Genomic DNA, 24,906 nt, shown 5'->3' with positions numbered 1-24,906 from the left:
CCCGCCCGGCGCCTGCAGCGCGACCCCTGGCGGCCGGGAGGGCCCCCTGCACGCAGGCCGCCGGGCCTGGTCACATGTGGCCCAGGAGGCCCCGGCTGGCTGCGCCGACCCTGTGACACCCCTACTTCCAGGTTTAGGGGACACTGCATTCCCTGTTGGCTTCGGCCACAAGCTCTCAGTTCCCTTTTCTGAAAAAGACAAGGGCTTTGGAAAGAGGAAGAGGAGAGGCCGGCATCGTGGGGTGTAGGGAAAGCAGGGGGGCAGGGGAGCCGAAGGGGACACCACTCCCTTGACTGGTGAGTGCGGAAGAGCATGGAGGGCAGAGGGCAGTCGGAAAGGGGAAGCCTCTCCAGGCGAGTGGCGAGAGACCCGGGAGCATCCCACCGAGGCTGCCCAGGTACGACTGTCTCCTAGGCTCTCCCGGGACCCAGCCTGAGTCCTGCCTGGCATCCACAATTGGTGTGAAAGCCTCCTCGGAGCCAGCTGCCCCTGGGTGAACTTCGGACTGCCATCTCAGCCATCGGCCACCTCCTCACCCGGAACTCACTGCCAGGCCTCAGCACTGAGCCTGGCCAGCCAGGGCCCCCTGTCCCCACGCTCAGCCTAGCCTGGACAGGTGGGGTGGGAGGGCACGGGAGGGGCACATGTGCTGCCCTGGGAGTCCTCATGCAGCCCGGACGCCCAAGTTCAACGCTGGGTACAGATTCTGAGGCTGAGGCCCCTCCACAAACCACAACAGCGCTGAGAAGAGGGCCCCAGGACCCTCTAAACCCCCAGATACGTATCCAACAATAGAAACCACGCCAAAGCTTGATATGATTTTTTTATTAACATATAATATATTTAATAAAAAATAATATCCACTCTGGCTCTCTCCTGCATTGCAAGGGGAAGAGTGGGGAGGGGCTGGCACCGCCCACCCCCCCAGGCGCAGGGCAAGCCCCGCCTCCCCTCCGGGGCTCCCCTCCATCCCTGCCTTCCAACAAGGCTCTGACCTCCAGACAGAGGATTCAAAGTTACAAGTGCTTTAGGCCCTCCCTCCAGCTCCCCCAGGCCCGCCCCTTGTGCAGAGTTCAGGGGCCACCTGGACAAGACCCCTTGCTTTTTTTCTCATTCTTGGGATCCCTCGTTCATGGTAGAAAGAGGATCTAGGGGGCAGAGTGGAGTCTCTACTGGCCAGGGGGAAGGAAGGAAAGGACCAGTGACGGGGCAGGGCCAAGAAGACGGACGCTGATGAGGCCCCTCACTGCAGCCGGTCACTGCGGAAAGAGTCCTCCACGGCAGGATCGGGCAGCAGGGCACAGGGGTCGCTCAGCATGTGGAGCCCTTCCAGGCCCAGGGGCTCCATGCGCAGCTCCTCCTCCAGCCCCAGCCCCAGCCCCAGCCCGGCCGCCGCCACCTCGAAGCCAGGCACTCCGGCCAGGGCTGCGGCGATCTCCTTAGAGAAGCCGGGGGAGGAGTCTCCTATGTGGGCAGAAGAGAAGGGTGAGAGCCGGGCCCGGAAAACTCTCCCGAGACTCAGCCGGGCCCGGAAAACTCTCCCGAGACTCCTCAGTCTCGTGACGCACCGGCAAACGTGCCCTCTCCTCCTTCCCTGCCCGTCACCACCCACACCGCTCACCTGGAAGAATGATGTTGGGCCCTGAGCCATGGCGGGAACAGTGGGTCAAGTTCTGGTGGTTGAGGGTATGGGGGTCCTGGAGGCCACTCACTGGCCCCTCGCCCCCTAAAAATCCAGGCCCTTCAGAAAAGCCAGGGGGGTCCAGCGCCAGGCTGGCCGATGGGCTCTCCATGCTGAACTGCTCTGGCTATGGACACACAGACAGACCCTGAGGAAGCGGGCTTCGGACCAGCGTGTCCCTTCTGCCCCCTCTGCCCAGAAAAGCACCCACCCCACACCCCCATCCCAAGGAATGAGAGGAGAGGGTGAAGACAGCAAGCAGAGCAGCAGAAGCGAGCACGGCGCCCGGAGCAGGTGTGGGTGCCACACCTGCCGGGACAGAGCGCGTGCATGCCGGGAGGAGAGCCAGTCAGGGCAGCAGCCGGCAGAGGGCACGCTGTGCAGGGACAGCTGAGGGCCAGGGGCAGGAGCGGGGGTCAAACGCAGGAGGAGCGACGCCTCAGACTGGCAAGCGCTGGTACCTGGAGGGGGTGATCCCCCACCCCCACCCCAACCAGCTCTCCCAGTTCAGAGCGCACCGGCCATCCCACACGGGCCCTCCCCTGCTGCTAAGCCGGAGACCTGGGCACTCACGTTCCCCAGGCTGAAGTCACTCATCAGCCGGTGGTGAGACTGCTGCCCGTGCCCCCCGGAGCTGGGCGGGTACAGTAGCCCACAGTGCGGTGGCCTGCCTGAGGGCTGCATCGGGCAGGCCTGCGAGGATAGCCCTGGCTGCGGCAGAGGCTTTGGGGTGGGCGGCTGGGCGGGCAGAACCAGACTCGGGGGGCTGTACGGGTATGGAGGCAGCCGCTGGTCAGTGGGCAGTCTGCTGGTATCCAGGGGGACACCCTGAAGGCAAGGAGAAAGGGAGAAGCTTAGCCCTCAGGGCGCCCCCAAGAGGAACTCTTGGGGTTCCCCACCCTGTTAGGCTGCAACCATCCTCAACACAAAGCTGACGGTGCCACGGGGCGACCCCGGGGTTGGGTGCAGATTCCCAACGTGCGTATCGGCCCGGAAGGGAGGGAATGAGTCTGAGCCCAACTTGCTCGGGATTCGCTGCAGAAGTAAGTGTTCCTAAGCACCGTCAGCAAGCAAGTACTCGCAACCCATCCCACAGGCCAGCACCAGCGGCAGGGGGGGGGCGGGGAGAGGGGCGTGGGTCTCGCTCCAGGCTCTGAGGGAGCAGAGCCCTTGCTGGCCTGGCCTGAGTCTTTCCTCCACGAAAGGGGACCTGCGTCAAGATGGAACACACAACACGCATTCCAGGGAAGGGGGTGGAGGAGGAGAGGCAAGAGAAAAGAGTGGGCGTTTCAGCATCGAGGAAGGAGCCCTCAGCTAGGTGCCCGGTCTGGTCCCAACTCCTCCTAACTTGCAGAGTAAGCTTGGGCGGTACTTTCCCTCGGGCCAACGTCCTCCTCTTGAAAACAAAGAACGGAGCCGAGGCCGTGTGATCTGAGAGCCTCTGCCTCTGGGAAGTGGGTGCGAAACAGCCATGGGAGAGGTGGATGAGACAGGATGGCGACACGAGGACAGACAGACAGACAGACGGCATGGGAAGAAGGGAGGGAGGGAGGCAAGGCCAGGACCAAGCCGGCACGTCTGGAGCGTGCGCCTGAGCCGGCCTGGCCTGAGCACGTCCCGTCAGCCGTTCCCGTGACCCTTACAAAAGCATCCTCGTTCTACAGGTGAGCACGCGAGGCCCACAGACCACGGCAGACCTCCTGACCGCCCGTCCAGGGAGGCGGCTGCTAGCAAGACGTGGGGCCAGGATGTGAGCCCGGGGCCTGCGCTCTTCAGGAGGGGGGAGGCGAGAGGGGCAGAGGAATGGAGGGGAGGGCGGACACGGGAGCTCAGAAGTGAGGACAGACATCTGGAAAGCTGAAGGTGGGAGGGAGAGCACTCAGCAGGAAGAGAAGAGGAAGGGAGACACGGAGGGAAGGGAGCCACGCATACCTGAGTGATGGAGGACAAGGTGGGTGACACTGTTGGCGAAAACTGTTTGGGCAGCTGCTGTTGGGACCTCCTGGCGTCAGCTGGGCCCGCGGGCAAACTCAGGGGGCTGAGGGGCACACGGCGATGGCGGGGGGAGGTCCCGGGGGTGGAAGCTGGGTAAGGGGGGGCGCCCAGGGCAGGAGGCGAGGCAGAGGAGGAGGATGCAGAGGAGAGGGCCGGGGCGCTGAGTGAGGGGTGGCCCAAGGAGGCGGTGGGCAGTGTGTGTCGGGCCAGGGAAGAGGCAGGCAGTGAGGGGTGGCTGTGGGAGCCCTGGAGCTGGGGCTGGGGACTGCTCAGGGAGGCCTGCAGGTTGGGATTGCTCAGGGAGGCCTGCAGGTTGGGATTGCTCAGGGAGGCCTGCAAGGGTGGGTGGCTGAGAGGGGAAGGAAGTCCTGCACAGACAAAAACCAGAGATGCCAACGTTACTGATGGGAGCTGGGCCCCCTTCCGCCCAGAACAGGTAGCAGTGACCAGACTATGGAAGCAGCAAGGCGATGTCCTCCCTGCTCTGTCCCTGACAGTGAGGCCGGCACGGCCCGCCTGAAGGCTGCCCTCATCACCTTTCTAGAAAAAGCCACATCTGCCGTGAGGGAATCCTGGGGTGGACTGGTGTGTGCAGTCACGGGAGGGTCCCGGGTGCTCAAGCCCCCCACCCCTTCGCCCCTCCAGCCAGGCAGCACTCCAGGGAACACTCACCTGGTGCATCATAGCCCGAGCCCGGGCCCAGGCCCAGGCCCCCGCTGATGCCCAGGTGGGTCATCGTGTGGGTCAAATTGGAAGTACTGCTTCCCCCGCTCAGGTGGGGGTAGGCGGTCTCCTCAGGGTCCAGGGGGGTAGGGAGTGGCGGGGGGAAGTGCAGGTTGGTGAGGTCAGGCAGGGAGCCTCCCGTGTTCATGGCGGGCGGGAGGACAGGCACGCTGGCAGGCTGGTCAGGAGACGGAAAGATGCTGTGGGGGGGAAAGGACAGAGAGGGGGACGTGGGGGCCGCGGTCGGGGGGGCAGGGGGCTGGACGCCAGCCTCCCACGTCTCCCCCAGCCCCTCCGCCGGCCTCCCGGAGGTGCCTACTTAATTCCAGGGACTTCGCAGGACCGAGGCCGGGAGGAGGAGGAGGCCAGCTGAGGAGAGAAGGAAGAACACTTAGCAAGGGCCAAGGAGGACCTGACCCATGGAAAGAAGAGGGACGTGGGCCACACCGACCTTCTTCGCGTCCCAGGGCTTCAGCAAGTGCTTGTCGTCCAGCAAGTTCTCCTCGGCACCATGGACTTGAAAGAGAAAGACTGGCCGTGAGAGTGGCCGACAGAGCTGGGGACGCGGGAGTCCTGCACCCGGCCCTGTTCGAAGCCCCGACTCTGGCCCAGAAACCCCCTGCCATCAGTATCCACACACGGCAAGGAACACGTACCTTTGGAATCCACCTCACCATCCAGAAAACCTGCAAAGGATGCAGAAGAGTTGGCTCCGGGAGGCACTTCCCCGCCCGCCGGCTCGAGCCGTGGAAACTACTCCCTGCCCTGCCCGAGGCCTGGGCCGCTCACCTCCACGGCGACCGGGCAGGATGCTGGGAGGGGCAGGACCTGGATAAGTGTCCTGAGGGCTTGGGTTCATCACGCTGGTGTGAAGGGCAGAATCAGAACTTGTCCTGTGGGGTGGGGGGAGGCTGAGATGAGCAGGCTTCCCGGCCCCGGGCCCTGCTCCACAGGGGAAAGTGCTTGCTGGGACAGCGTGGAGCGAGGGAGCAGAGCCCAGAAACTGCGGTACGAGACGGGACCCGAGAAGGCCAGGGCCGTCACCTGTTCAGAGCAGATGGTAGTCGAAACAGCTGCCCCTTCTCTGCAGGGAAATTGCCCCAGGGCATCGTCCTGGGGTGGAAACACAGGGTCACCAGGAGGAAGGCTAGCGATGAACAGGAAAGCAGGCACGGGGCTGGAGACAGCCGTGCAGCCCAGGCGGAGACAGACGGGGCTGGGCACCCAGGGCCGCGCCTCTTTTCCGGTTCTTCTGCTACCTGTGACCCGTGACCCCTCTCCCGCGATCAAGCTAAGGGATCTGGAAATTGTGAACTTCTCTCTGCCAGGACCAGTGGAACGGGCATCGTGGAGGCCAGCGGGACTGTGCGGTGTAGGCACCGAGTAGGACGTGAGCGGGGAGGTCCAGACACCTGAGGGCCAGGACTCCGCCTCGGGCGCCCACTGCGCCTCCTCCCGACACACACCCCGGCCGGCCACGGTCCCCATTGGTCCCGCGCTGGCTGGGCTGGGAGGCTTGGCCGCCCGTGTCAACATGGCCAAGACCGGACTCTGACCCACCTACTCCGCCCGCCCCCACCCTCCCAGCCCCGCATCAGGAAGACGCGCCGTTGAAAGCCTAGCCCCAACCCAAGCTCCCTCCAGAGACACGTCAGAGTGGACAGGAGATCCGTCTGCCCTAGACACTGACCTCCGCCAGCTGGACTCCGGGGGAGGAGACAAGTAGGCAGGACTATAGGGAGAGCTGTCGACGTGAGCAGCACCAGTTAAGGAGAAGGGAGGAAGGGGCGGTGGGGACAGAGACCAGGTGAGAGAGTAGCAGGGGCAGCACAGGAGGCCGGTTCCAGAAACAAGCACCCCCTCCTCTTCTGCAAGGGGCAACAGCAGGGCCAAAGAAAGGAAGAGAGAACAGAACCAGGCCCGGGAGAGTTGGAAAAATGAAGGAGAACAAGCAGACAGGGCGCGGGAAACGGGTCTACAAAAGCCTCTAAGACCGAAAGCCAGAAACAGAAAGGCGAGGAAAAAAAAGTGCAGAGGGACCCAAACCCCCCTCCGGCAGGAGACACGTGTCCTGCCTCTGGCGGCAAAGAGCAGGCCGAAGACTGTGCCGGCCAGAGACAGAGGCACGGCCCGGTTGGGGGGGGGGGGGGGTGGGCTCACCGCCGCGGGAGCCGGCGCTGACGCGTGGGCCGGGGGCGGCCTTTCTGGGAGGCCCGGAGAGGACCCCAGTCCCTTCCCACCACGAGTTCTCCGGGAACCCCGCCCCACCGCCCTCCGGGAAGGATATGTGGCGGGGGTGACGGCGCAGCGGGGACACCATCCTTCGGGGGTCTCGCTGCACCCGCTCTACCAGCCCGTGGTGCCGAGTGCTCCGAGACGAATCCAGAGGCGAGTGGAGGGGGCTCTGCCAAAACACACAGATAAGTCAAAGGGGCAGCTGCCCGGGCACCCGTGCCCTCCCCCCCCACCCCCCAGGGCTGGCGCCCACTCACCTGGAACTCGGCCAGGCCGCAGCCTATCTGGTTAACGTTGGGCAGAGACCCGCCGTAATGGGAGCTCCTCGTGTACGCCAGTCGCAATTTTTGGGCCTGTAACTGAGACACGGAGGACAGATGGCAATGTCAGGGAGGACCCTGACCGCTGTCCCTGTGGGCCACCCTTGCCACCTGTGTGCCACCACTGCCAGCGCACCCCGGAGGGCCCCGGAGGGCCGTGCTGGGGGACAGGTCCGCTGAGACCTGGTGCAGAAACTGCCCTGGCTCTTCTGCAGGCCACTCTCGTCACCACCACCGACGGCGGGCATCCCCCTGCCAGGCGGGGCCTGCCATTCTGCTTGCGGCCCGTCCCAGCTGGCCGCGGTCTAAACAGAGTCCCTGAGGGGTTGCCAGGAGCCCCCAGGCTAGTCACGTGGATTGACTCCGGGGAAGGGGGCCTATGAGGCACCTCCACTTTCCCCTCCAGATGCGTCTAGGACTAATTGGCACGTGAGGGGCCGGCCACGGTGGATGCCACGGAGCCATTATCGCCGGCCTGTCCCCATCCCACTCCGGAGGGCACAGGCTTCTAGGCTCAGGAAAGCCACACAGACAGCCTGCACCACCAGAACTAGAATATCCGGGGAATGATGGCTCTCCGAGCTGGAAAAACAGTGCCCAAACCAAGAAGCCATCCTCTGTTTAAGTTCTCCCCCCACCCCAAGATTTTAAAGTAGTCTCTACACCCAATGCGGGGGCTCAGACTCACAACCCTGAAATCAAGAGTCGCACGCTCCACAGCTGAGCCGGCCAGGTGCCCCCTTCTGACTAGTTCTAAAGGCTCTGGATTGCCAGGGGAACCTTGAGAATGGGGGTGAGGAATGCCCCAGTTCAGCCCGGGCCAGAGCCGTCTCCCTGACCTGACCCCCACCCTGCGGAGACGCACCTGGAGGTACAAGCCTCGGGCTGGCGTGGTGTTTGCCTGTCTACACGTCTCAAGCCCGTCTGAGAGAGGTGAGCGTCGACTTCTGAGACTCAGACACTGCTGCTAACCAAAACCCGGGCCCAGGGCGACTGGTGAGCTTCCGGGGGTCACGTACTGTTGTGCACAGGCCAACGTCAAAAGTGACTTTCTGCTCCAAGAGGTCGGCCCACTGAGCTTAGCGGACACGATGTGAACGTTTGGGCCGCTCGAATTGCTATTATTGTGTGTGATAACCCAGCCTCTCAGTAGCATAGGCCCCTGTAGCTGTGTCTGCCTCTGAGGAGCCCTCTCTGCTGGCCAGATAACCAGCTAAGCCCCAGATGTCTTATCTTTGGCTTTTGGTTCTTGGGTCCCCAAGCCCTGGCCTGGTATGCCCACTAGACATGTATGCGCAGCCCAGGGGCTGGGTGGGTGGAGGCGGCGTTCTGACAAACCAAAGCACTACAAAGACAGAAATCTCAGCTTTGAACTTCTCACGGCCTTTCTGTTTGCACACACAGATGCTCAAGTCCCCCCACACCTGTGCTGGAGTCACAGTCCAGACAGAGGGCAGCATCTCAAGCGGTGCCTCTCGCCCACCTTCTTGCCTCCTAAAGGAGAGCAGTCCAAAGTTAGATCAGGAACCTCATGGCACTTGGAGGGGTGTGTGTGCACAGGCACACGCGATTTGCCTCCCCACCTAACTCTCTCTGCTCTGACCCCCCACAAACTAGAACACACGGTCTCTGGAAACTCAGAGGAAAAAAAACACAAGAAAGACTAACAGTTTAGGGTTGGACACACGCAAGCGTACAACCAGAGTCATGGTCACAGACACGACCACAGTCAGCCCAGCAGAAAGAGCTTTCAAATATGGTATTTATGTTCCGCTATGTCCCCTGAGGTTCCTTCCAGCTCCCTGCCACGAGGGATCAGTGCAACACGCTCACCTGCTGTTTGGAGACTAACGTGTCCCTAAACAAGGGCTGCTTCCCAGCTGGGCCAACTCCCACCCTCACTCCCTCTGACATCCAGCCCTGGGAAGCAAGAAGCCAAGGCCAGAGGGGCTTCAAAGGCAACTCGGCCAGGATGCTCTCTTTCTGGAACTACTTAGAAAAGAATATTCCCAAACATAGAAGACCCTGCCAGACACCTCATAACCGACCCATTAAGCAGTCATCTTCCTAGAAAGCTCAGCAAACCTGACCTATAGCCAACTGGTTACCCGCTCTGGAGCCTCAAAGTCTCCACCTCCCCTCCACGGCGGCCAGAGCAAAACATCAAGCACAGTCTGTGCGCAATGGTCCTCACCTACATTCACGTCAGGAAACCACAAGAAATATTTGAAAAAGGAAGCAAAGGGAAGGGACGCAGGAGGGGACTTCCTGCCCCACTAGACCCGGCGCTGCGACTCAAACCACTCAAGGGGCCCTTTCCCGGAGGTTCGAAAGTGCCGAGAGCGGCACAACTGGGCAGAGGGAACCGACTGGAGGACATCACCAACTCGGAGGCGCCAGGCTGGGCCCGGCGGACCATGCCCCCGGCCCGGCCCCGCCTCGGGGATGCTGGCAGCAGCGTCCCCGGGGACTCAATCGGGGATGCGCTCTCTGCACGCGGCCCCCGCGCGCTCCCCAACCCCAGGCTCCCGCGAGCCCCGGCCTCCCCCGCAAGCCCGTCTTCCGGCCCCTCGGCCCTCCGCCCGCGCCTCCCGGACGGCGGCGGCCCCGCTCCGCCTCCCTCGCGCTGGCGCCCGCCCCCGCCCCGCCTCCCGGCTCCCCGCTCCGCGGCTGCTCGTTCCGCTCCCGCTGCCCGGGCGGCCCCTCACCCGGGTGGAGCCGATGTCCATCATCACCTCCTCGAAGGCCGCCGTCTCTTCGGCCTGACGCTGCTTCTGCAGCGCGATCTTCTCACTAAACTTGCGCGGATTGGAAGCTGCGGCCGTGGCCGAGCCGGGCCCGTTCGCTCCCGCCGTCGCCATCTTCCCCGCGCGTCCCTCCCCGCCACCCTCCCGGACCAGCCCCGGCCCCGCCGCGGGCCCCGGCCCGCGCCTCCAGCCGCAGCCGCCGCCGCCGCTGCCGCCGCCGCCGCCGCCGCCGCCTCGGCGAGCACCGCGAACCCGGCCCCAGCCTAGCCCGGACCTGCCGCGCGGGGGCCGCCGGGAACTGTAGTTTGTTTACGTGACCCTTGCGCGGCCTCGGGCGAGCGGCGCGGACAGGAAGCGGACCCCATTTCCCAGCAGCCTTGTGGCTCCGGGGCCTGGGAACTTGACTCCTCCTCCCTGGGCTCCTCCCCGCACGGGGCAGGCTGGGAAGAGTAGTTCTAAAGTTGTCCCGAGGATCCGAACGCGAAGGGGAGCGGGATGCAGGGGAGGAAGGGGAAGGGGAGGAAGGGAAGGGGTGGAGACAGGGCGGGAAGAAGGAAGAGACAAAAGGAGAAAAATTTGGGTCTTCAGGCCCGAATGAGAATCGGGAGAGCAGGGTAATGTCCCTGTAAACATCTGGGACTCAAGCCCTCTCAGACTGGCCACGTGCCCACCCCTTCCCCAAGACAAATGAATCAGATACTGTACAAATATATAGAAACATCTTTTATTTGGGTAACAAGTCCCAAAACAGGTCAGTTAGTAAAATAGATTCTAGAGAATATGACTCTGTCCACAGCCCTCCCCCCCCCAAAAAAAAAATAACGCTGAGGGTGAGCCTTCCCCTTCCCCCTTGGGCTCCTCTGGTATAGAAAAAAAAAAAAAAAGAAAGAAAAAAGAAAGTTTTGGCAGTTCAGTTTTTATCATCTGGGCATGGGGTACCATGTCCATGTTCAATATTCCTAGGGTGTAGTGGTGGTGGTGGCGGCCGTGGCTCTGGCAACCCTCTCCCAGCCCTAACTCAGCAAACATTTCTGCCCCCAAATAAAGGGCAAGCAGGGCCCCTCCGCTGAAGCGTTGGGCACGGTTCAGTGCCATCACTGTGCTTTTTGAGAAAGAGGGAAGAGATTTATTTGGCACTTTAAAAATAGAGAAGTGAGCAGGACTAGAGAAGCCAGAGAAGGTACCAAAACTGGCAGGAAGAGGCCGTTTGGCACTAGTCCCCTGGGAGAAGGGAAGCAGGAGACTAAGAAGAGAGTAGGAGCTAAGAAAAGTAGGGGTCCACTCCACCCCCAAGTGACAGAGGGCTGAAATGGGCTAGAACCAGCAGGACAGCCGACCCTGGGCTGTGCCTTCTCTACACCTCTACCCCACAGCAGCTGGGCACCTGCCTCCAGCCTTCCCAGTGTCAGCTTGTCCCTGTATGTAGTGTCTGACCCCAGATTCTAGCATTCAGTGTCTTCCCCAATATGAACGTCCTTCAATCATGTCTTTAGTGACTTAACTATCTCTTGTCCCTTAGGGCCAGGCTCTTGTCTACCACATCCCTCTCATGGGTCAGATAGTTCCAAAGACTCCATCCCTATCTCTGAGAACCCCTTGATCCTCGGTACCTCCCTTCCCCACTCCTTATTCTCATACTCTGGGAGAGGAAAGGAAGGTCTAGGGCACCTGGAGCCCCCTAGACTTGGATGAAGAGCAGGCCAGTTAGCAGGGCAAAGCCTGCGAGGAGCAGAATGACCTTGAGGATCCTCTGTTCAGAAGTGGCCAGCTCCTGGGGCAGAATTTCCAGGAAGGTGATATAGAGAAAGGTGCCAGCTGCCATGCCCTCCAGCACAGACTGGGCCAGCTGGTGCAGTGGCCCAGCCGACTCTGCCAGGGCTGCACCCAGCCCAATGCCCAGAGGTGTCATGCATGCAAAGAGGATCCCACAGCCAGCTACCACCTGCGCCCGCAAACGGCTCTGCAGCAGCCGCAGGGACAAGCTCACGGCCAGGACGCCCTTGTGGAGCAGCAGAGCCAGGCACAGCTCCATGGCCCGCGCCCGGTCTCGCTGCAGCCCCACCGCCAGCCCCTCGAACACGGAGTGCAGGGCCAGGGAAAAGACCAGGACACAGGCACGCAGGGCCGAGGGGGCCGCTGGGGCTCCACCCGCTTGTGGGAGCCCTGGCCCGTCGTGCCAGTGCTGCGGCCCACCATTTGTTCCCAGCAGGGCCCTCGTCTCCTCTCGAGGCGGCGGCCCTGACTGCTCCTTGTAAGCCAGTGTGATCTGCTCCATCACCAGGACCAGGAAGAAGCCCATCGCCAGGATGAACTCTTGTAGGGGGAACTGGAGCTGTGGAGAGAGGGTGGCAGGGAGCTCAGGGCACAGGCCGGGATGGGGCAGAGGGTTCACGGTCAGGGTGTAGAGGGGTCCCAGTTACAGACCCAGGGCCCCTCACAGACACATTTACACAAAGATAGTCATTTGGTGACGCAGACACAGAGTGATACACAATCACACGGATTATGGCGTCCCTCACAGCACTACGTGTGGCTCAGCTTCAGCACTATTGAAATCTCGGATTGGATGAGCCTTATTTTGGGGGACTGTCCTGTACCCGAGCCGGTACCCATTAAATGCCAAGAACAAGCACAAAGCCCTCCTTTCCAGAGCTGACAACCCAATGGTAGTGTCTCCAGACACTGCCAAATGTTTCCTGCGGAGGGGGTGCAAAACCACCCCCAACTGAGAGTCATGGATGCGGACGGCCTGGTGACAGACACGGAGGCGCGTGCACGCACACAGGGATCAGGTGTCGCCCACCTCACCGTGTGCTCACACACAGAGCCACACACTATCATGGGGCCAGTGAGACTTACACATAGTCACACAGGGCCACACGCCACTCAGTCACAGCAGGTACATCAGTGTTACTTCCTCAGTCCTCAGTTGTAGGAAGAGGAAGAGCCCAGGGGGCCTTCCTGGCACCTCCACACAGCTCTTTTTCCTGCGAGACTTCCCTACACCTCACACTTGACCTTCCTCACGTCCTACTTCTTTGAACTATGGCCTTTCTGGTCGGGAACTCCAGGCCTCCTTCCCTTCCCAGGCCCTCTATCACAGCCTTCAGGAAAGGGGTGTGAGAGTGAGGGTCATTCTTGGAAGGTGGGACCCAGGAACTCACAGAGCAGATCACATGCCTAGTAAGAAGGTTCGTCTCACTGTCAAAGGGTGCAGAACAGTCACATGGGGATGGGGTGGCGTGCACCACAGAAAATTTATGCCCCATAACTGAAAACCCCAGTTCTTATGGCCACGTGCTAAACGCCTTCCACACGGTCGTGGGGCACCCCAGGAAGACAGCCGCACAAGCTACCTCTCCTCCAGGTATGTGATTGAACACACCCACACACGAATGGTCACATGCAGCCAGCAAGGGCTCACCGTCACGTGCAGGGCCGCCAGGGCCTCATCTATGGCAGCCAGGTAGTCAGGCAGGAGGTCCAGGAGACAGGTGGCCAGAAAGACACCTCCTGCGAAGCAGCTTACGAGGCTCAAGGCTTTTTGGCGGGAGGCTGGGCAGGAGTGGAGCACAGACAGGACTGAGCGACGAACCCCCTCAAGCCCCCCTGCCCCAACCCAAGCAATAGTCACTGCCACTTTCCCCCTTTAGGTCACCCTCCTCAGCCCCAGGGCCTTCCCCTACCCTCAGCCTGGGCGGCGGCAGGGAGGCGGCCTCACCTGAGGCTTCGGGGCCAGCCCCCGGACGGCGCAGCACGCAGATGGGCACCAGGCTGCAGAGAAGCGTGAGCACCAGCAGCAACACGAGGGCCCCCATTTTCACCTCCAGCCCCACGGGCCCTGGGGGCTGCGAGGCCACCGCCTCCGGACGCCACACCAGGAGCTCTGGCTCTCCCCAGGGCCCCATGGTGGCTGTGGCTGCTCCAACGACTGTCAGACCTAGGCAGACAGAGCAAAGGGGGCGATGGTCACTTAAAGGGGGGCAAAGGGGAGAGCTGGTCAGCAGAGCGGAGCTCCCTCACCCTGCCACCTTCCGACCTTCCCCACTCAGTGCGACTCATGCGCTCCTGTGGCGGGAACGGTCCTCTTTCCCCGCAGACTTCACCCCTCCAAGTGGCTCGTTCAGGGACCCCGCGAGAGGGAAACTGAGGCGGGGGGGCTTGTGGGCGGCTCATTACCCTTTCACCAGGAGCTCCCAGACAGCCAAGGAGCCTGGGTCCTCTCGGGAAAGGGCAGGATGCGCCCCCTGCAGGAAGGAGTGGCCGGAGCGAAGGGGGTCGGGCTGCGCAGAGGTGTCGCGGGCAGCTCCGTGGGCCACCTGAGCAGGGTGTTTGGGGCCGGGTCACTCCCCGTTCTCGTTCCCCCAGCGCCGCGCCCGAAGCGGGCAGCGGCGGGCAGACGGCCACCGTCGGGGCCCGGGCGTGGAAGGGGTCGCGGCGGGCGCCCAGGCGGCCCAGCCCGCACGGCCCGAGGCGCACACTCACCTCGCCAGGGTCCCCCTCGGCCTCATCGGCCCGGTTCCGCCGCGACCCGGGCCCCGCCCGCCGCGACCCGCCCCCGACCAATGGGAGCACTCGGGGGGCGGGGTCCGACCCGGAGTGACGTGCCCCAGCAGCAATCAGGGGCCGGTGGGGGCGGAGCGGGGCGGGGCGGCGAGCGGGCGCGCCCAGGGGCCGCGGGCCTGGGGCGCCCCGGGGCGGTGGGACGGGCCCGGTCGGCCGGAAGCTGGGACGCCCGCGGGCGAGGCTGGAGCCTGGAGCCTGGGCCCACCCCCGCGACTCTGAGGTCTTCTTCCTGGTCTCGGGCACAATCTGTGCTCTCCCCTGGGAGGCTCTAAGACCCTTCTGTAGGCCTCGGCGCCCGAGGGAAAACGTTCCCGTCCCTGGACCGACTTCCTTACTCGACTCCTTTCGTGTGCACCCACGACAAAGGAGAAAGATGAGGCAGAATTGGAAAAGGGAAATAGCAAAGAAAGGACATTTCTTTCTTTTTGTTTTTTTCAAGTTTATTTATTTTTGAGCGAGTGTGTGAGCAGGGGAGGAGCAGAGAGGGAGGGAGAGAGCGTGAATCTCAAGCAGGCTCTGTGCTGTCAGTGGAGCCTGATGTGGGGCTCAACGCAGGCTCAAACTCGCCAGCCGTGAGATCTGAGCGGAAACCAAGAGTCGCCAAGAGTCAGACTCCTAACTGACTGAGCCACCCAGGTGCCTCCAAAAGGGGGGCATTTCTTGAAAGGAATCCCTTCTTGACTATCCGTGGCCTATTCTTGACTTTCGTGCAGCCTTCTGGCTGCCCTGTGCAAGTAGAGACCTGGTGGGCCCCAGCTCAGGGATGGGAGGGGGAGAGCTGCTTTCCTGCCTCAAGGCATCTGGTTGGCTTCTTCCTGAACTCACCTTGAACTCCTCTGCCCCCAGCCCTACTGGCCTCCCTTCTGTTTCTTGAATGCACCAGAGTTATTTTCAACTTAGAACCCTCATTGTTTACTTAGCCTGGATCCTCTTGGCCCACAACCCCTGTGCTATCAGAATGCTCTTCTAACCTCATGGGAGGGTAGGATACAAAGTGATGTAGGAAACACACACACAAAAATTAAATTCTCTTTCTGCCTACAACCCACTGACAAACGACCTTCCTCTAGGAATTCAGCTGCCTCAATGATGACACTGCTCAGGGCAAAAGGCAACCTTAGCTTAACATTATCCCCACCCCCAGGATCCTGTAAGTCTACTTTAACATACAAAAACTCCTTTGGAAACTTACTTTACCTCTACCCCCCAAGATACCTGTTAACAATCATCCTTTAAGCATATGGCCCACTGATACACACTGAAGGGGCTCGTGACTGGCCAAATGGTAATAAACGACCTTTTCCTAACAACAGCTAGGCTTCAAGGTCCTGGGAACCTTGCTTGCAAAATTCCTGAGACTCACTTTGACCCTAACCCCCTCCCAACCTGAAGGTATATAATCAGTCACAGTCACCCATCACAACCCCAGTGCAGCTCTTTCTGCCCATGGGTCCTGTCTGTGTGCTTTAGTAAAACCACTTTTAGGGGCACCTGGGGGGGCTCAGTCAGTTGACTATCTGACTCTTGATCTTGGCTCAGGTCATGATTTCACGGTCCTGAGATGGAGCCCCTCCTTAGGCTCTGTGCTAACAGTGCCAGGGCCTGCTTAGGATTCTCTCTCTCCCTCCCTCTTTCTCTGCCCCTCCCCAACTTGCCCTCTCTCAAAAATAAATCAACTTAAAAAAAAGTTTTTCCTTTTTTTATGTTTGTTTATTTTTCTTTTTTTTAATGTTTAAAAAATTTTTTAATGTTTATTTACTCTTGAAGGAGAGAGAGAGAGAGAGAGAGAGAGAGGGAGGAGAGAGAACGTGAGTGGGGCAGGGGCAGAGAGAGAGGGAGACACAGAATCCGAAGCAGGCTCCGGGCTCTGAGCTGTCAGCACAGAGCCCAATGTGGGGCTCGAACTCACCATCTGTGAGATCATGACCTGAGTGAAGTTGGTTGCCCAACTGACTGCCACCCAGGTGCCCCAATGTTTATTTATTTTTGAGAGAGCACGAGAGAGAGAGAGACAGAGCATGAGTGGGGGAGGAGCAGAGGGAGACACAGAATCCAAAGCAGGCTCCAGGCTCTGAGCTGTCAGCACAGAGCCCGACTCAGGGCGGGGCTCAAACTCTCAAACCGGGAGATCACGACCTGAGCCAAGTCCGAGGCTCAACCGACTGAGCCACCCAGGCGCCTCTGTTTTTTCTTTTTAAAGTAAGCCGTACATCCAAAGTGGAGCTTGAACTCACAACTCTGAGGTCAAGAGTCTCAGGCTCCATTGACTGAACCAACCAGGTGCCCCTTTACTTTAATTTGATGTGTGATGATCTTAAGCAAGTCATTTTTCGTCTCAGGAACACGATAAAGTAGGTGAAAGAGGGAAATTAGACTCGCCGACGATGCCCGAGGTTCTTCCCAGCTCTGACATTAATGAAAGCTGACTATATTCTCCACTTAATCATCTCTCCACATGCAACCTGTAGGAAGCCCTTTGAAACCTTCCTTGCTCTAGGAAAGATCCAGGCAGGGGAAGCTCTGCTCTCCTTAGAGCTCTGCATCAGTCCAGGAAGCCTGCTTTTTCTCCTGACGACTTGAGCAGGATGCAGGAAGATGAGCAGGAAATCTGAGAAAGTGCAAACAAGTGAGCACAAAGAACATGGGTTCAGGCGTCCAAACCTTGGTCCTACTTACAGAGTAACCTCGAGAAAGTAACTTCTCTCTTCCAGCTATGACTTGCTATGAGAATTATGAGTGATATGAAAACGCCTGACCGTCTAATAGGTACTCGATAACTATGGATCCTGCTCCTGTTTTTGCCCTCAGCACATTCCAATTTTCATGAGAAATATCAGTTCGAGATCTGGATCCACACCCCAAACTGTCCTGCTTTTCTCAGGGAGCTACCCTCTTTCCGAAGCACTACTGGGGATGCAGCCAGACAAAAATCATGGCTGTAGCTCCATTGTAGCTCCATTGCTAAATTTGAAATGAATTCCTGGCCCTTCAGTCACGAGGCCAACAATCCTGAGCTTCGGTATTGCTACGTTGCAATCATGGATCTCTGTCTCTTCGTCGGTGAAGTTAGGGAAAGGTTACCTGCCCTGTCTCCTTCGGGGCTGTTGTGGATTAAATGCGAGAACAGCGTTTATGAAAACATTTTGTAAACTATACGAATGCTGTTGGTAATCATACCCTCCGTTGGCCCACAGTCCAACGAGTATGCGTGTGCAGCCGCTGTTCTTTTTCAGCAGCCCGGCGCGCAGACGGGATTTGCGCCACTCTCCGCGCGCTCAGAGCTCCTACTTGGGCCAACAGGTCGTTCCCCGTCGTCCGGCTCGGAACCTGGGCCCGGGAGCCAGGCAGCCGCTCCCGCCGCGGCCCCGGAACCGCCCTGCTTCCCGGCCCCGGCGCCGGGCCCGCGGCCTCCCTCCCGCCTCCGCGGTGCCCCGCCCCCTCGGCAGCCCTCTGGCCACCCGGGGAGCAGCCTGCCTCGAGTCGGCGCTCCCATTGGCTCGATACCCTGCCCTTCAAACCTCTGGCGTCCCATCAGAGTCCAGAGTGGAAAGAGCGCCTCGGAGCGGGGGAGGGGAACCCTTGGCGAGACTCGGGCCGTCGGGTTGCGGCCCTCCCGCAGTGTCTGGTCTTCACCCTGCCGGGCTCTCGTCTTACGCAACTCACGGCCGGAGAGCTGGCACTTGGCGTGCTCCGGTCACAGCCATCGCCGTCCTTCCCTGAGGAGCCCGTCCAAACCCTCAGGAAGACTCGCTGTCGCTAGCAGAAACTGAGGCCCGAAGGGCGAGGCCGTCTGTGTCTTGCTCAAGGCGGGTTTGCGGACGCCTAGCCTCCCGGCCCCCAGCTCGAAGACGCGGGCCCGCCGTGGCCCCTGGCCAGGCGCCAGCCACTCTGCAGTGTCCGGGGTCAGGCCGGGGGCGGGGCTTGGCTGGGCTGGTCCAGGATGCGAGATCCTGGAGGAAAGAAGCGCGGTGGTGGCCTTTCGGGCGGCCGGCGGGCTGGGCCTCTGGGAACAGGTAGCACTGAGGTGGGCCGTTCATCTGGGCCAGACGTCAGGCCGCCGGAGGCGAGATCCCCGGGGGCAGGTGAGGCAGGGAGAGGGTGGAAGGAGGAGCGGGGAACCCAGGAGCTGGGGGGAGGGCGCCCTCACCCTGGTCCCGCTCTCTCTGCAGAATGGATTTCCGAACCCCCGACCTGCTGGATGCGTGGCTGGAGTCCCCAGAAGATGTTTTCTCAACAGGGACCTTCCCGGAGCCGGGACTGCACGGCCCACCTCCGGAGGCCCCGGGGACGAAGCTCCAAGAACAGGGGCTGCGAGGCTGGGAGCCCAGTGGGGGCCGTGGCTGTGTGAGTGGGAGAGACGCCGGTGGGGTGGGCGGAGGCGCAGCTGTGATGAGGGGCCCATCAGGCTTCAGCCTCCACTTGGAGACGTCTGAAGGCCAAGCCCCTAAAGGACATGTGATCTGTAACCATCCCCATGTCCAAGGACACAAGGGACTGAAGAGGCCAGATGCAGGTTTGACGTCCCATAGCACTCTGGAATTCTCTGTATACATAGACTCCCTCTGGTACTGCAGGGCCTTCGAGACAGTGAGCCTGAAGACTTCCTGAAACTTTTCATTGACCCCAACGAAGTGTACTGCTCAGGAGCCTCTGCTAGCAGCGACAGTGGCCATCCATCTGCGGACCCTGGCCGTCCAGACAGGCCTCCCGCCCCTCAAGCACCCAGTCCCCCTGCTCTCTATGAGGTGGTCTATGAGGCAGGGGCCCTGGAGAGGACGCAGGGGGAAGCTGGGCCAGCTGTAGGGTTCATCTCTCTCCAGCCAGGTCAGTGTTCCTGGTGGAAAGGGGACAGTGGCCTTTCAGGCCCAGCCCTAGTCCTGGGGCGAGGGGTTTTCCCAGCCTGTGCCTCCAGCCAGGCCCTGCTGCCATGGGGGTGTGCCCTTCGTCTCCTTTACTCCTAGCCACCTGTGTCTCCCTCAGGTCAGCGGAGCCCACAACTGACGGTGCCTGATGCCTGCGTGGTCTGCGAGCTGCCCTGTGATGCTCACGACACCCTGCCCGGAGCAGGCACTGTAAACCCAGTGCCTCCTGCGACCCTGGTGAGTTTGGCCAGCCAGATCCAGTACTCCTGGATACAAAGACAGGCACCCACACAGATGGGGAAGGAGGCTGCGGGAGGGGGAAACTGATGCTAATCTCTTTGTCCCAGTTTTTGTGGCATTGGGCCTGAAGACCAGGGAGGCATGGGTGATTCTAAGTGCAGAAAAGGGCAAGGAAGACAGAAGCCCTTGGGGGTAAGGTGGCGATGACTCAGTTAAGGAGAAAGTGGGGTGAGGGAGACTGGAGACAGGGTCCGGGAGAAAGGCCAGAACTTATGTGCGCTTCGCTCAGCATGGCCATTGTTTCAGCCTTGGGTCTGGACATGGAGGGGGCAGGCTGCCTGGGATCCCAGCTGGTGACTGGCACAGGGTGTGGGGCAGCAAGTGACCTGTTCCCACTGGAAGCGCCATGCGGCCACACCCACAGCCCAGGGCCACAGCACAGTGGGCAACACTCAGCTGCCTCCCTCAGGCTGGCTAGACTGGTTCCTGCAGTGGGGGGCGAGGAAGGGGTCTTGCTCAGTCACTGTCTGACGACAGAGCTGCTTGTGTGGAAAACGTGGGCAAAGGGTTCTGGCCTCCCTGCAAGCCTGGCCGAAGCTGGCACCAGAATCCACACCAAACATCTCCGAATCGGGCTGAGGGACCTTAGGAAGTCCGATGCTTCTAAGCTTGCATTCGCATCAAAACACTGGGGAGTTTGTGGCTTCAGGGGAGCAGGAAGGGACAATCAGGAAAAGGCAGAAAGACAAAAAATGGTTTGGCTAAAAGCCAAAGATCATCAGGAGTCAAAAGCAAAATCAAATTCCTCTTAAGTCAAAGTGAAGCATAAATCTTTCAAGGAGTACCAGAACTGCGGGTTACTCTGTCGGCAGGCTCAGGCTAACCAGATGCCCCCTACCTCCCCACAGACTGTGTTAGGAGAAGTTGTTCAGTCTGGTGGCCCTTGGGGAGTTCTTTGACAGGGGACAGAGCTTCCATCTAGGAAGTGGGGCTCAGACCCTGGGGGAAAATGGGCCACTGCCCCAGGGAGCTCCCAGTCGTTGACCCTGACTGGACATCGCACTCTGCCAGATGGAAGTTAACGGCAAAAGCGAACCATTCTAAGCAAACCTTACCTTAGTGAGTTGCTGCCTGCCTTCTTCAGATATCCTGAAGGTTTGGGGACCAGAACCGGCCCTCCCTAGCTTGCTCAGAGTCCCGAAGTCCTAAGCCTGGGGGCAAAGGACATAGCACAACCCCTCTCCTCTCCCTTCTCAGCCCCAGGAGGCCCCAGACACAGCCCGTCTGAATTAAGGCCCCTTCGCCCCTCCTCACTTCACGGTTACGTATTCCTCTCCAGAAGGCACGCAGGGAGCAGCCTTGTGTGATGGGAAAGACAGGACCCTCCCCCACTGTCCGCTCACCCACTCCTGTTCTCCACCAGCTGCCCTGTCAGACCTTGTTCCTGACAGAAGAGGAGAAGCGTCTGCTGGGGCAGGAAGGGGTTTCCCTGCCCGCACACCTGCCCCTCACCAAGGTAACTTGCTTCCCCAAAGGGTATCCCAACACAGCAGCCCCATCCTGGCCTCTGAAGAGCCAGGACCACAGAGGCTAGTGGGGCGCTGAGGGAGGTGAAGGGCCCAGGACTGACATCCCCGGGCCCCCAGGCAGAGGAGAGGGTCCTCAAGAAGGTCAGGAGGAAGATCCGGAACAAGCAGTCAGCTCAGGACAGTCGGCAGCGGAAGAAAGAGTACATCGATGGGCTAGAGAGCAGGTACGTCTGGACATCGGTGTCCAGCTCTCCGTGGGCCCTGTGTGGGCCTCCTTACCAGGGCAGGCAGGCCAGGGCCCACAGGATTGCAGAGCTTTGTCCCACCTGTCCACACACCCTAGGGCCGCTGCCTGCTCTGCACAGAACCAGGAACTGCAGAAAAAAGTCCAGGAGCTGGAGAGGTGCAACGTGTAAGTGCATACATAACCTGCTCCTCTGGGGAGGGCGGGCCCAGGTAGGGGTTGGGGGGAGCTCCCCCCAGGGGGAGGGGGGGGGCAGGTAGGCAGGAGGGGGTTGGCGTTAGGGCCACCATTCTTGCGCCCTGACTTCCGGTGCTGGTGCCGGAGCCCTGACCCTCCACTCTGCCTCCCCAGCTCCCTGGTAGCTCAGCTCCGTCAGCTGCAGCTGCTGGCTGCCCGGACCTCCGACAAAGCTGCCCAGACCAGCACTTGTGTCGTGGTCAGTCTGCTGCCCGACCCCCTGACGTCCACCATATTTTGCCTCCGTCCCGACACCCCCAGCCCTGACCACACCCGCCTTCCCATCCCTGATGACTCCAACCGCTCTCTATTCATTCTGCCCTTGGCTCCCTGCCTTTAGTCCCTACAGCCCAAAGGACCTTTTGTTTTCTCCAGATCCTTCTTTTTTCCCTGGCTCTAATCATCCTGCCCAGTGTCAGCCCCTTTCAGGGTCTCCGGGAAGCTGGGCCTGAGGATTACCAGCCTCATGGAGGTGAGGCAAGGGCAGGGGGGAGCTGTTTTTCAGGGCAGTCAAGATGGGGGAGGGAAGTCCTGTCCTCTAGGATCTCCCACCGAAGGGAACACTCTATTACTGCCCTTCTTCCTCCACCCACAGTGGTTTCCAGAAATATCCTAAGTCACAAGGACATGACAGAAGGTTTGGAGACCACAGTAGTAGAGTCCAGACCGGGGGGGCCACTTAAGGCCAAGGGTGAAAATGGCTCAACAAGGACACTGCTTGAGAAGATGGGAGGGAAGACAGGCTCCAATGGGCACGCAGGAGCTGTGCTGCACGCAGAAGAGATGTGAACCCACCTGCTTCCCGGCCACAAGAGGGAATCCAGGATCCCTCGTGGCTCTTGTTCCCCCTGGGTTTCCCATTCAGAATTCTTTGGCTTCAGGGGTCTGAATCATTTCTGGACATCCTAAATGTCTGTACCCTGAGGCACAGGCTACATGAGGCATTTCAAATACTTCATACATCTGCAACTTTATTTCTTCTTTGGGGTTAGGGTTGAGGGGAAACAGAGGTTTTGGCTGAGAAATAAAACTTTTTTGCTGAAATTGTATCCTGAAAGTTTTAAATAAGTAGCAGGAGGAGAAGATAGGTAGTCGGTAACCTGGGGCGTAAAGTTGCCACCGTTTCCATGCCTGCTGCCATGACTTCCGGTCCCAAACCAAATTACAGTAGGGAAGGGAACCATTCTACTTACTTTGCTGGTTAATGATCTAGACGGGAAACGCAGAAAGGGGCGCCACCACCAGTCTCCCAGAATGAGGGGCACAAGTCTCTGTCTGAGGCAGGGTCCCTAAAGACCCCTGTCAAAGGGCAGAAGGTCACTATATGGACTCGATTTGCTTCCGGACCTTTTCCAGAGCTTTTCTGTCCAGCTGTCGCTGACGAACGATGACAAGGCAAGCGAAGACCAAGGCCACACCCACGACAGCCCCTTCAAATTTCCAGAATAAGTGCTGCTCCATCAGAGCTGAGCGGCAGCTAAGAGCAGGAAGAAACAGTTATTCCCAGGGAACGCTGGACAACCTCTCCCTCTCATCGCCCTTCTACTGAAGCCCCACCAAGACACATCTGGCGGGAAAAGAGAAAGCTACTGGAAGCCTTCTAACGTGTTCACCGCACACAAATCCCACTCAGATATATCATCCGGCTTCTTTCTGGTGTGGTCATGAACAGAGCTGGCATTAACCCGCACAATAGGACCAGTGATCCAGAAACAGAACTGGGACTTGGGTTCACATACTTTGCCCCCCTTCCAATATGCCAGGCTACCTCCAGAGGGACAGAAAGACCTGGGTGAACTACCTAAAATCACAGGAACAAAGGAGCTGACCTAGGTTTCAAGAAGAGAAACGGTACTTGCCTTTTCAACTCATTTCTCTTGGATGAGCTGCATGTGATTTTCTCCACGTACCCTGTGGAACCACACTCAGGAGTGGTCTTCTGTCAGGAGAAAAGAACCAAAGAACAGGTCACGAAAGGGCAGCAGCAAAAGCATGAGGAGTGTCACTCAGAAGGGGCAGGTGCCCAACTGGTATGGCTCCAAGCTGGTGGTCAACAGAGAACCAGTAAGGGTTCTGATGGGGATGCTGGATGTGCCGGAGGCATGAGAAACGCATTAAAAAGAACACCTCAGGGGCAGGTTCCAGAGCCTGCTGGATTAAAAATGATCATGACTGGGGCACCCGGCTGGCTCAGTGGGTGGACCCTGCGATTCTTGATCTCAGGGTTGTGAGTTCCAGCCCCAAGTTGGGCATTTAGATTTCTTCTTTTTCTTTTCTTTTCTTTCTTTCTTTTTTATGAATAGGACTATTAGGTGAATGTTGCCATTGACTTAGAAAGGAAAGGGCACATTTTAAGGGGGGAAACGAGTTCCAATGTGGACATACACTGAAACTGCAAGAACACAAAGACGACGCAAAGTCACATTTCGTAAAACCGAGAGGGGCTAGATATGACAAAAACGGGACAACAGATACTCACAGCCTGGAAATTAGAGCACGGAGCACATTCTTCTGCCACCACAAACTCTTCCACCAGCCAGCACGGCAAATTTGAGGTGCTCACTAAAAAGGGAGAGAAATGCCAGCCCCAGACCCAGAAGGTATTTCCCCCAAAGGTTCCGCCCATCCGACTTCCCAGCACAGCTAAAAGCCTTCATTTCGCGTGGCGCCACCCTTTCCCACCTGTGCTCCCGGTAAGGGGAGGACGTCAAAAGAAAACAGAACTATGGGGGTGTCGGGTTACCACACCAGCACCCACCTGACAGCTTCTCCGCCCGCACCGGAGCCTCGGCTTGGCTGCAACGACAGGGAGGGAGGAAGGGTGGGGGTGGGGAGGCAAGAGTCAGAAGCCGGCAAACGGGGAACTCCCGACCTCCGCGGAGCCTGCTCCCGGACTCCGTCCCCCCCAGGGGCGTGGACGAGGCGATCCTCCCGCCCCCTCCACTTCCCAGCCCTCAGCCTCTCCTTACCAGAGCTTCAAGGTGAAAGCGCAGAGCAACCAGCACAGGTGGCTGCCCTGGGGGAGGCTACGCCTCCCTGCGCCTGTAGGCATGGGGTGCTCGGGGTCGCGCCTGTGGGGACGGAGGGACTGGCCTCGCGCCCCGTCGGAGCGCTGACACTGCAGCCCTCGGGAGGTTCCAGATCAGGGCTGAGAGGTGCTGGAATTGCCTGTCAGGGCAAAGGCTTTATTGGGACGTCCCCATGGCCACGGCAAGAAAAGCCGACACGCATTTGCGGGGCTGGGCCGTGAGCTCACTTCTTCGGACCCCCTCGGCCCTCGGGAGAGGCCGAGGGACGTACGGCCTAGCACCCCGTCACCTCCGGGGCCGTCCCTGCCGCGGCCATCTTGCCCCGCGGAGGATACCGGGACCGCGGGGGATGCCGGGACCGCGGAGGGCTCCAGCGGCTCTTCCGGTCGGCGCAGGCGCGCGGCTTGTGGCCGCCGGGACTCGTCGTCTGGGCAGGTGGCCCTCAGTCTCCGCTCCGTGCGACTCGGGCTTCCAGCGTCGAGCTCGGCGCGCCGCGGC

The 24,906-nt window shown here is 60.1% G+C and overlaps 4 protein-coding genes and 1 long non-coding RNA gene across 10 annotated transcripts; 2 read left to right on the top strand and 3 right to left on the bottom strand.

Annotated features, from left to right (window-relative positions):
• The first annotated feature begins 36 nt into the window (after positions 1 to 36).
• Positions 37 to 1,274, top strand: LOC123382857. Its single transcript, XR_006591940.1, has 2 exons — positions 37 to 296; positions 415 to 1,274. It is a non-coding gene; the product is annotated as an uncharacterized LOC123382857 (long non-coding RNA).
• On the bottom strand, positions 811 to 9,854 carry CRTC2 (CREB regulated transcription coactivator 2). Its single transcript, XM_003999766.6, has 14 exons — positions 9,663 to 9,854; positions 6,892 to 6,993; positions 6,687 to 6,803; positions 6,090 to 6,151; positions 5,444 to 5,512; positions 5,189 to 5,292; positions 5,056 to 5,085; positions 4,851 to 4,915; positions 4,719 to 4,768; positions 4,349 to 4,599; positions 3,614 to 4,044; positions 2,255 to 2,509; positions 1,622 to 1,808; positions 811 to 1,464 (listed from the first exon to the last, which is right to left on the bottom strand). The coding sequence occupies exons 1-14, from the start codon at positions 9,813 to 9,815 to the stop codon at positions 1,244 to 1,246; spliced, it is 2,097 nt and encodes a 698-aa protein (XP_003999815.4). The 5' UTR covers positions 9,816 to 9,854; the 3' UTR covers positions 811 to 1,243.
• A 555-nt stretch (positions 9,855 to 10,409) lies between these two features.
• On the bottom strand, positions 10,410 to 14,332 carry SLC39A1 (solute carrier family 39 member 1). Of its 2 annotated transcripts, none has more exons than XM_023248095.2 (4): positions 14,187 to 14,332; positions 13,423 to 13,641; positions 13,126 to 13,256; positions 10,410 to 12,033 (listed from the first exon to the last, which is right to left on the bottom strand). In XM_023248095.2, exons 2-4 carry the CDS (start codon positions 13,607 to 13,609, stop codon positions 11,380 to 11,382), a joined length of 972 nt encoding a protein of 323 aa, XP_023103863.1. In that variant the 5' UTR covers positions 13,610 to 13,641; positions 14,187 to 14,332; the 3' UTR covers positions 10,410 to 11,379. The 2 variants fall into 2 exon arrangements, with proteins under 2 accessions (XP_023103863.1, XP_003999814.1); XM_003999765.4 differs by lacking the exon at positions 14,187 to 14,332 and adding an exon at positions 13,881 to 14,174.
• Positions 14,333 to 17,807: 3,475 nt separating this feature from the next.
• Positions 17,808 to 22,423, top strand: CREB3L4 (cAMP responsive element binding protein 3 like 4). Of its 5 annotated transcripts, none has more exons than XM_006943177.5 (10): positions 17,813 to 18,349; positions 18,437 to 18,611; positions 18,842 to 19,091; positions 19,248 to 19,366; positions 20,709 to 20,885; positions 21,016 to 21,122; positions 21,242 to 21,310; positions 21,494 to 21,578; positions 21,755 to 21,851; positions 21,975 to 22,423. In XM_006943177.5, the coding sequence occupies exons 2-10, from the start codon at positions 18,438 to 18,440 to the stop codon at positions 22,166 to 22,168; spliced, it is 1,272 nt and encodes a 423-aa protein (XP_006943239.1). In that variant the 5' UTR covers positions 17,813 to 18,349; position 18,437; the 3' UTR covers positions 22,169 to 22,423. The 5 variants fall into 5 exon arrangements, with proteins under 5 accessions (XP_044905014.1, XP_044905013.1, XP_044905015.1 ...); XM_003999763.6 differs by having other exon boundaries at positions 17,814 to 18,349; positions 20,793 to 20,885; XM_045049079.1 differs by having other exon boundaries at positions 17,808 to 18,169; positions 21,755 to 22,423.
• Positions 22,331 to 24,790, bottom strand: JTB (jumping translocation breakpoint). Its single transcript, XM_045049090.1, has 6 exons — positions 24,636 to 24,790; positions 24,349 to 24,547; positions 24,138 to 24,175; positions 23,859 to 23,941; positions 23,239 to 23,318; positions 22,331 to 22,856 (listed from the first exon to the last, which is right to left on the bottom strand). The coding sequence occupies exons 2-6, from the start codon at positions 24,429 to 24,431 to the stop codon at positions 22,700 to 22,702; spliced, it is 441 nt and encodes a 146-aa protein (XP_044905025.1). The 5' UTR covers positions 24,432 to 24,547; positions 24,636 to 24,790; the 3' UTR covers positions 22,331 to 22,699.
• Positions 24,791 to 24,906: the final 116 nt, after the last annotated feature.

Source organism: Felis catus, chromosome F1 (assembly GCF_018350175.1).
Source record: "Felis catus isolate Fca126 chromosome F1, F.catus_Fca126_mat1.0, whole genome shotgun sequence".
Classification (NCBI taxonomy): Eukaryota; Metazoa; Chordata; class Mammalia; order Carnivora; family Felidae; genus Felis; species Felis catus.
Note: the sequence above shows the minus strand (reverse complement) of the source record. Positions and strands in the feature narration are given on the sequence as shown.

Coding starts and splice junctions, on each gene's coding strand:
- CRTC2 (XM_003999766.6), bottom strand. CDS start 9,815: ATGGCGACGGCGGGAGCGAACGGGCCCGGCTCGGCCACGGCCGCAGCT. Junction 6,804..6,891: donor GCGGCCTGGCCGAGTTCCAG/GTGAGTGGGCGC, acceptor GTGTTTTGGCAG/AGCCCCCTCCACTCGCCTCT. Junction 4,045..4,348: donor CTCGGGCTATGATGCACCAG/GTGAGTGTTCCC, acceptor TTGTCTGTGCAG/GACTTCCTTCCCCTCTCAGC.
- SLC39A1 (XM_023248095.2), bottom strand. CDS start 13,609: ATGGGGCCCTGGGGAGAGCCAGAGCTCCTGGTGTGGCGTCCGGAGGCG. Junction 13,257..13,422: donor GGCTGGCCCCGAAGCCTCAG/GTGAGGCCGCCT, acceptor ACTCCTGCCCAG/CCTCCCGCCAAAAAGCCTTG. Junction 12,034..13,125: donor TGGCGGCCCTGCACGTGACG/GTGAGCCCTTGC, acceptor CTCTCTCCACAG/CTCCAGTTCCCCCTACAAGA.
- CREB3L4 (XM_045049079.1), top strand. CDS start 18,438: ATGGATTTCCGAACCCCCGACCTGCTGGATGCGTGGCTGGAGTCCCCA. Junction 20,886..21,015: donor CACACCTGCCCCTCACCAAG/GTAACTTGCTTC, acceptor CCGGGCCCCCAG/GCAGAGGAGAGGGTCCTCAA. Junction 21,579..21,754: donor AGACCAGCACTTGTGTCGTG/GTCAGTCTGCTG, acceptor TGTTTTCTCCAG/ATCCTTCTTTTTTCCCTGGC.
- JTB (XM_045049090.1), bottom strand. CDS start 24,431: ATGCCTACAGGCGCAGGGAGGCGTAGCCTCCCCCAGGGCAGCCACCTG. Junction 24,176..24,348: donor GCTTTCACCTTGAAGCTCTG/GTAAGGAGAGGC, acceptor CTGTCGTTGCAG/CCAAGCCGAGGCTCCGGTGC. Junction 23,319..23,858: donor CGTGCTCTAATTTCCAGGCT/GTGAGTATCTGT, acceptor TTCTCCTGACAG/AAGACCACTCCTGAGTGTGG.